The sequence below is a fragment of the Aureococcus anophagefferens genome (assembly GCF_000186865.1).
Source record: "Aureococcus anophagefferens unplaced genomic scaffold AURANscaffold_118, whole genome shotgun sequence".
Lineage (NCBI taxonomy): Eukaryota > Pelagophyceae > Pelagomonadales > Pelagomonadaceae > Aureococcus > Aureococcus anophagefferens.
Window position 1 is genome coordinate 2095 of NW_008705667.1, and position 8560 is coordinate 10654.

General features: G+C 70.0%; 3 protein-coding genes across 3 annotated transcripts; 2 read left to right on the forward strand and 1 right to left on the reverse strand.

The window, feature by feature from the left end:
- Nucleotides 1-793: 793 nt before the first annotated feature.
- Nucleotides 794-976, forward strand: AURANDRAFT_9229 (hypothetical protein; the record flags this gene model as incomplete). Its single annotated transcript, XM_009044063.1, has 1 exon — nucleotides 794-976. A coding segment is annotated over one exon (183 nt), but the record flags the coding sequence as incomplete, so codon positions are not given.
- Nucleotides 977-1971: 995 nt separating this feature from the next.
- On the reverse strand, nucleotides 1972-3309 carry AURANDRAFT_59688 (hypothetical protein; the record flags this gene model as incomplete). The annotated part of the gene is made up of 2 exons (XM_009044068.1): nucleotides 1972-2008; nucleotides 2645-3309. The coding sequence occupies 2 exons, from the start codon at nucleotides 3307-3309 to the stop codon at nucleotides 1972-1974; spliced, it is 702 nt and encodes a 233-aa protein (XP_009042316.1).
- A 396-nt stretch (nucleotides 3310-3705) lies between these two features.
- Nucleotides 3706-4377, forward strand: AURANDRAFT_34654 (hypothetical protein; the record flags this gene model as incomplete). Its single annotated transcript, XM_009044064.1, has 1 exon — nucleotides 3706-4377. The coding sequence occupies one exon, from the start codon at nucleotides 3706-3708 to the stop codon at nucleotides 4375-4377; it is 672 nt and encodes a 223-aa protein (XP_009042312.1).
- Nucleotides 4378-8560: the final 4183 nt, after the last annotated feature.

Sequence of the window (8560 nt, forward strand, 5' to 3'; positions counted from 1 at the left end):
CGTCCCAGCTGAGCATCTTGTCGCCGTCGACGTCGAGCGCGCCGAACGCGCGCACGAGGCGGTCGCGCGTGCCGTCCTCCTGCCGCACGCGGCTCGACCCGTCGAAGCCGAGCGCGCGGCCGAAGGCCGCGTCGCCGCGCAGGGCCTTGACGGCCTCGATGATGGAGATGGACCCGTCGCCGGACTTGTCCGCGGCGTCGAAGACGCGCCGGAGCTCGGCCTCGCGGACCGCGGCCACGTCCGGCGGCGGCGGCGGCGGCCTGCCCGCGTCGCGCTTCCTCGTCACGCGCGCCTCGTCGGGGATGCTCGGGGACGGCGGCTTCGCTTTTGGTGTCCGTGCGACGGGCGGCTCTTTCTTGACCTTTTTCGTGCGCTCCAGGCGGCGCCAGGACTGGTAGTTTAACCAGTGCCGCCGCTCCGCGACGCCGGGCGCCGGATTCGCCAGGTCGCGCGCGTCGAGCGTCGGTGTCTTGCTGGTCCGTTTCGGCTGCTGCTTCACGACGGTCACGAACGGCGGCGGCGGCGGTGGAGGTGGAGCCATCACCAACCGCGGGGCAGCCGTTGGGAAATGCAACATCTGAGTGCTTGACATCACATGCCATCCTGTGGCAGCTCATCGCGCCTCCCTCCGCGTCGACGACCAGCCATGCGCCGCCTACTCTGCCTCGGCGTATTCGCGGCCGTCGACGCCCTCGGCAGCGACAAGCTCTTCCTCGGCGCGTCGGGCGTGCGCCAGCTCGACCGGTCCGGCGTGCGCGCCGTGGCCGCCAACGAGACGGACGCCGCGGGCTGGGTCGTCGCCTTCTACGCGCCCTGGTGCGGCCACTGCCAGCACTACGCGCCGTCCTTCCGCCAGTTCGGCGCCGCGCTCGCGGCGAGCGGCGACGCTCTGCGCGCGGGCGCCGTGAGCTGCACGGCCGAGAAGAAGGCGTGCTCCGAGTTCGGCGTGAGGAGCTACCCGACGGTCAAGGCGTTCGGCGCGCTCGGGAACGACGTCGTCCTCGACAAGCGCGCGCCGCTCCAGCTCCTGGCGACCGTGCGGAGGAAGTACCCCGGCTACCTGACGCGGGACGACGCCGCGCTGTTGAAAGAGGGCGCGGCCGCCGAGAAGGGCGGCGGGCTCCGCCGCGCCGAGGACCCGCCGCTCAAGACGCCCGGCCTCCGCGGCGCGCCGGCGCTGAGCGACGCCGCGGCGTCGCTGCGCTACGCGCTGGAGTCGGCCGTGTTCACGGAGGGGCCCGTTTTGTCGCGCGAGCGGTTGGTGGCGCTCCGGGGCGTGCTCGCGGCCGCGTCGACGGCCCTCCCCGGCGTCGCCGTCGCGCCGGCGCTGCTGGACTGTTTAGGGGCATCGTCCGAGGGCGTGACGAGCGACGAGTGGGACGCCTGGCTGGCAAAGCCGGACGCCGTGACGTGCCGGGGGACGACGCGGCGCGCGCAGCCCAAGGCCTGGAGCGCGCGCTGCGACCCGGACGGCCGGGGCGCCGAGTCCGGCGGCACCTACACCTGCGGCCTCTGGAGCTTCTTCCACGCCGTCGTCGCGAGCGAGGCGCTGGAGCCGCGGGCCGCGCGGGCCGCGGTGCGCGCGTTCGTCGCGCACTTTTTCGGGTGCGCGGAGTGCCGGTCCCACTTCCTCGCCATGTACGACGCCTGCGACCACGGCGCCTGCGACGCCGACGGCGACGCGTCGCTGTGGCTCTGGCGCGCGCACAACGCCGTGAACTCGCGCGTCAAGGGCGGCGGCGCGTCGGACGCGGCGGCCGCGGCGGACGCGGCCGCGGCCTGGGCCTGGCCGCCGGCGAGCGAGTGCGGCCACTGCCGCGTCGGCGATAGATGGGACGAGGCCGAGGTCGCCCGCTTCCTGCGGCGCACCTACGGCCACGCGGCGGCGCCGCCGCGGACGCCGCGGAAGGCGCCGCGCCGGCGGCGCGATCGCGCGGCGTCCGGCGCGTCGTCCGGCGCCGCGCTCGTCGCCTACGGGCTCGTGAGCGTCGCCGCCGCCTTCTCCTGCCTGCGGGCGTCGGCCTGGGCGCTGGGTCCCCGGCGCCTCCGCGCGAAGCGCCAGTACGCCGCCGTCAACGGCCACCTCGTCTAGGACTCCTAACTCGCCCCGGGTCCCGCGTAGCCGCGCGTCGCGGCGTCGCCGAGGCCCACGGGCGACGGGACGAACTGGCGGCAGGCCTGCTCGGCGCGCTCCTCGAACTCCGCGAGGGAGATGGTCCCGTCGCCGTCCTCGTCCAATTCGGCCAGAATCGCGCCCGCGGACGCCGCCACGGCCACATCGTCGCCGTCCGTGATCGCCGCGAGACCTACAACGCACGTCGGTGACGATGTTTCTTCGTTTTCCCGCCCGAAAATCGTCACGGCCGCGGGACGCCGCGCGAGGCCCGCGCGCAGTTCGTCCAGATCCAACACCCCGTCGCTATTCGCGTCCCAGGCCTCGAAGATGTTCCGCGCGAGCGTACTCACGCCGATCTTTTCCGCGAGCCGCTCGTAGTTCTCCGCCGAGAGGAGCCAGCGCGCGTGCGACCCGCCGCTCGACGATTCGAGCCGCGGCGCGAGGGGCGCGAGCGAGTCGCCGTCGAGCGCGTAGACCTACGACGTGGGCTTTTTTAACTGGTCCTCGAAGGACGTTGGACGCCGGGACGGGACGCAGGGCACGGCGTTGGGTACGAAGATCTTGGGCACGAGCGCGTCGGGCACGCCGTCCAAGGCCGCGATGAGCGCGCGGAGCGTGTTCGCGTGCGCCGCGACGAGGACGGTCCGCCCGCCGCGCACGGCCGGCGCGACGCGCTCGTCGAAGCACGCGAGCACGCGCCGCTGGCAGTCCGCGAGCGACTCCGTCGGAGGGGCTTTCGCGTCGTAATGCGGGTGCGACGCGCTCATGGCAGGAGGCGCTTCGCGCATGGACCGGCGGATCTTCTCGAGTTCCGAAGCCGTGAGCGGTTTCTTTGTCTGCGTCGAGTGCGCGAGCGGCGTCGCGAGGAGCCCGGGGTCGTCCTTGCGGACGCCCTGCAGCGCGCCGTAGTGCCGCTCGTTCAGGCGCGCGTCGCGCGCGACGGCCGCGCCCGGTAAGCACAGCTCCGCGGTCTTCGCGGCGCGCCGGAGCTCCGACGTGAAGGCCGCGTCGACGGCCATGGGCGGCGCCTGCGAGCGGAGCAGCGCCCCGGCGGCCGCGGCCTCGGCCTCGCCGCTCGGCGTGAGCGCCACGTCGACCCAGCCCGTGAACCGCGCCGGGCCGAAGCCCGACGCGCCGTTCCACTCGCTCTGGCCGTGCCGCAGCAGGATGAGCCGCGACGACGCGCGCCTCATCATAGATTCTTCGCCGTGGGCTGCGAGGGCGGCATCATCACGCGCGCAACATAGATTCTTCGTGGGCTGCCTGGTTTTATTAACAGCGGCAAGTACGTTTCGCTGAAGTCTCAAGAGTTTGGGGGCCTGTGGCAAATGATGATGATGCGTCGAGCAATTCGCGTCGTGGCACGTCCCGCGCTCCACAAAACCGCAGTGCGCCGCGCGTCGACGCGCAGCAGAGCGCGCACCTACGCCTTCCGCGCCGCCGCGGCGCCCTACGCGCTCCTGGGCCTCGTGCCCATCACCTCGTCGACGCTGGCCGCGTACCACCTCGCCGGCGGGCGCGAGGACGAGGCGCGCGGCTGCGCTTTCTTTGCCGCGACCGGGTTCCTCTCCCTCCCTCTGTCGCTGGTCATGTTCGCCGCGGCGCCCTTTACGTTACTCTTCGACGGGGACCGGCGGCGCGCGCCCGACTGGGTGCAGAAGGCGTGGGGCCGGCTGACGACGCGGTGCTTCTACGAGACGACGGTCGAGGGCGCCGAGAAGCTCGCGGCGCTGGAGGGCGCGGGCGCCGTCTTCGTGTCGAACCACTGCTCCTGGCTCGACATCTACGCGCTCTTCGAGCTCGACGCGCTGCCGCTAAAGATCGTCGCGAAGCGGGAGATCTTCTACATCCCCCTCTGCGGCTGGGTCATGCACCTCATCGGCCATATCCCCCTGGACCGGAGCAAGGGCGGCGCCGGCGTGCTCGCGCGCTGCGGCGAGCTCCTCGACCGGGACCAGCCCGTCTTCTTCTTCCCCGAGGGCACGCGGAGCGCGGACGGCCGGCTCCAGGCCTTCAAGCCCGGCGCCTTCGTCCTCGCGGCGCGCAAGGACGTGCCCGTCGTGCCCATCACGATCCTCGGCACGGCCGCCCTCATGCCGCCGGGCAACGAGTTCTGGCAGGGCGGCCGGCTCACAAAGGCCGGCGGCGTCACGGTCGTCGTCCACGACCCCGTCTACCCGGACCGGGCCGCGCATGACGTCGTCCTCGACCTCTCGAGCCGCGCGCGCGCCGCCATCGCCGGCGGCCTGCCGGAGCGCTAATTGCTTCAAGTTGAACGGAAACAACGCGTGCAGCCCGTCGTCTTCCACACGATGGACGCCGTGCCCTCGAAGTAGAGTGTCGTCACCGAGTAGGCGATCCGTAGAGCGCGGAAGACGATGGCGGACCTGGAATTCTGGGCGCAGATCATGGCGCAGCCCGGCGGCTACGGGCGGCTCCAGGAGCTCGTCGACGACGACGAGAGGATGAAGCGCCAGCTCACGGACGCCATGGGCTATCTGCGATGCAGCGACGAGATCGCCGGCGACCTCGTGAAGAACATCCTGTTGTCCCTCGACAGCAACTCCGCCTGCCGCGAGGGCACGTCGCGCGAGGCGCGCGCCGTCATCCGGCGGACCATCGACGACGACGCGTTCATCGCGGTCCTCAAGGTCCACGCGGAGCTCGGGCGGTCCGGGCTGCCCGTGCGCCTCTGGAGCCGGCCGCCGAACGTCGCCGCGCCCGCGCGGCTCCGCGCCGTGGAGCGCCTCGCGAATCCGAGCGACGACGAGCTCTGGAAGTACGTCGCGACGAACACGCCCTGCGTCGTCGAGCGGGCCTTCGAGGACATGCCGTGCCTCCAGACGTTTCGGGACGACGACCACCTCAAGCGCCTCTGCGGCCACCGCGACGTGTTGGTCCGGACGACGTGCATCCCCGACGGCGCGGGCCGCCACGTATTTATCGAGGGCGGCGCGCACATGGGCAAGTTCGGGACCTACATCGACGCCTGCGCGGCCTCGCGCGCCCGGGGCGAGCCGCCGCGGCAGTACACGGGCAAGATCGAGCTCCGCAAGTTCCTGCCGGAGATGCACGCGGAATTGGCCGACTCGCCGACGAACCCCCGGATCAAGTACGGCGCGCTCTTCGGCGACGTGACGGAGATGGGCGTCATCATGTACTTCGGCGGGGGGCGCAACACGACGAAGACGCACTTCGACCCCTTCGACAACCTGATGCTGGTCGTCGACGGCACGAAGAAGCTCTGGCTGTGGCCGCCGAGCGACGCGGAGAGCCTGTACCCCTGGCCCTTCCCCTCCTTCTCCCACAGCGGCGTGCCCCCGTTCCTCAAGGCCGACGACCCGTCGACGGGGCGCTTCCCGAAGTACGCGGACGCGGTGGCCATCGAGGTCGAGGTCAAGGCCGGCGACCTGCTGTTCCTGCCCGCCTTCTGGTACCACTGCGTCGAGGGCGGCCGCGGCCGCAACATGATCATCAACTGGTGGTTCCACCTGCACAAATCGAAGCGCGACGCGTCGACGGCCAAGGACCTGCCGGCGACGGTGGACCAGGACGTCGCCGCGGACGACCTGCCGATCCCGCGGCGCCGGGAGATGACGGTCCAGGGCAAGGGCGCCGTCGTGCGGTCCGGCGCGTCCCTCGCGAGCGCGCACGTCGCGACGCTGCCGCGCGACGCGACGGTCGTCATCGCGCCGGGCCCGCCCCTCGTCGTCGACGGCAAGGAGCGCCTCCGCATCGTCGCGCCCGTCGCGGGCTACGTCAGCCGCATCGCCCTCTGCTACCACCCGCCGGCGCCGCCGAAGCCGGGGGCCCAGCCCCTCGGCGCGGTGCCCAAGCCGCCCTGGCTCCAGTCCGTCGCGAGCTAAGACGGTTCGGTGGGCCGCGGCCGGTTTCGTGCAGCTTGCAGTACAAGTTGCAGTACACGCGCTTCGACTGGATTGCTGTCCATCCATCTCGATCGAGATTCTGGGCAGCCCGACTGGTACCATCCATCTCGATCGTGAAACTGGAAGCCATGGCCGCCACCGCGGGCCCCCGCAAAGACGACGAGATGGCGTTCGCCGACGCCTACGAGCTCGGCACCATCGAGCGCCGCGTGAAGATCGACGACCGCAAGAGCACGGACAATTGTTTCAAGGTCTTCTTCTGGCTCTGCGTCCTCTCCTTCGTCGGTACGAGCATCTGGCTCGGGATCGGCGGCCACGCGCGCTACGACCTCGACAAGAGCGGCGAGATCGACGGCGTGTCGGACCACTACCTCTCGGACGCCAAGGCCTGCTGCGACAACGCGGGGGGCGACTACTGGAAGGAGTCGACGGTCTGCTACGAGATGTACGACGCGGGCCAGTGGTCCCCCGCGGGCCGGCGCCTCGAATCGCGGCGCCTCGGCGACAAGAAGAAGCCCAGGCCCGACAACATCTGGGAGGGCTTCGGCCTCCACCCGGAGATCCCCGTGACGCTCGTCTGCGTCGTCATGGTGCTCTGCCTATCCTTCGTCAAGCTCATGGAGCAATTCGCGAAGACGGTGCTCTTCGGGGCCTACTTCCTCGAGATCGGCTTCCTGCTGGGGCTCGGCATCTACGACTTCGCGCGGGCGTCCGAGGCGACGTCGACGGCGATCATGTTTATTATTTTCGGCGTGCTCCTCGCCGCGTACGTCTTCTACGTCCGCGCGCGCATCGCGTCGGCCGCGGAGACCGTGGCCGCGGCGGCGCACTCGCTGCTGCTGATGCCGTCGCTGCTGGGCTTCGTCTTCGCGTGGCTCGCCGTGTCCGCGGTGCTGATCGTCGTGCTGATCCTCGTCGCGTCCGCGGCGGGGAACCACAGCAAGCTCGAGGAGACGAAGCACGACATCGAGGCGGGCTACACCGTTATCGGCGAGTGGTCCGAGTGCGAGTTCGTCGCGAGCGACGCGGCGAACAACGCCCTGGGCTGGTGCTACGTCGTCTGGTGCTGGATGTGGTACTGGGCGTCCACCACCCTCATGTTCTTCGTCTCCGGCTGCGTCGCCCAGCACCACTTCGACGCGACGGCCCCCGACGGCGCCGCGGCGGCGTCGTTATCGACGCTGCCCTGCACGCTCGCGAAGCTCGCGCTGACGACGAGCAGCGGCACGACGTCGAAGATCGCGCTCGTCTTCGAGTTCATCGCCTGGCTCCGAAAAAAGGCCAAGGTCTCCTGCTGGAACTTCGCGAGCCCCTTCTTCTACGTCGCCGTGCTGCTCAAGTGCTGCGTCTACTCGTGCCTGCGCCTCCTGACGAAGTTCGCGCTCATCTTCCACGTCATCACGGGCGACGCGCTCTGGTCCTCCGGCAAGCGCACGGCGAAGCTCGTGCGCAAGGCCGGCGTCGACGCCATGGTCCTCGAGACGACGGCCATGAACGCCTTCGGCCTGTTGGCCTACGGCCTCTCGCTGAGCGTCGCGTGCCTCTGCTGGTTCCGGACGGGGCGGGAAAAGCGCGCGAAATTCCCAATTTCCCATCTCGGCCGTTTTCCACTCGTTTCGGCTGTTTTTTGGACGAGCGATCATCTCTCGGAACTGTTTTGAAGCGTGGATGTTTTTTCTGGAAACTCGCGCGCGTGAAACACTCATGTCGAAGCGACGTCGAATCACCCTCCTCCTGCCCAGGTTCTGGATGGGCGACGTCTACGACAAGGACGTCCTCGGCGGCGACTACGACAGCTCCTGGCGCACCTTCATGCTCGTCGCCATGTGCATCCTCCTCGCGTCGCCCGTCTTCGCCATGTCGCTCGTGCTCTTCATCGCCATCGTCGTCGGCGGCGACGTCGTCCCCGTGTGGATCCCCTGGTGCTGCGCGGTCTTCACGGGCGGCGCCGCGGCCATGTTCTTCTACCAGGCCGCGACGGCGCTCCTCACGGCCGCGGACACCATGTTCATCTGCATCGCCCTCGACAAGGAGCACGGCGTCGTCGCCACCGCGGCCGACGGCAAGCTCCCGCCGCTCTACGCGGAGATCTCCAAGCAGGTCGCCATCCCCGTCAAGGAGACGGAGGTCCCCTACGCCACCCCCACCAACGCCTCCCCCGTCTAGGGCGGCGTCTGCCGCGACGAGCCCCCTCGATTCCCTCAAGTGCTCGTTGATCTTCAACCTTGAAGGAGCCTGCTGTACATATGGGATGAAACTTGAAAAAAAGATACATGCCGACGTGAAAAAAGATACATGCCGACGTGCTGCTGCATTCATGAACGCTCCAGGAGCCTGGCCCACCGCTCCCGCGACGCCGCAGCTTTGCCACCGTCGGGGCCGCGGCCTCCACTCTGCCCGCACCTTCGGATGGGGTCGCGGCGTCGCGGTCCGCGCCCTTGAACAGCTGCGATGCGCCCGTGGCGTTTCTTCATCTGTGGCGTCGTCGGGGCTGGCGCAAACTCGACGTGGGATACCGTTCAAGGTTGGCGAGGTGAAAGGACACGATCCTTGCCGT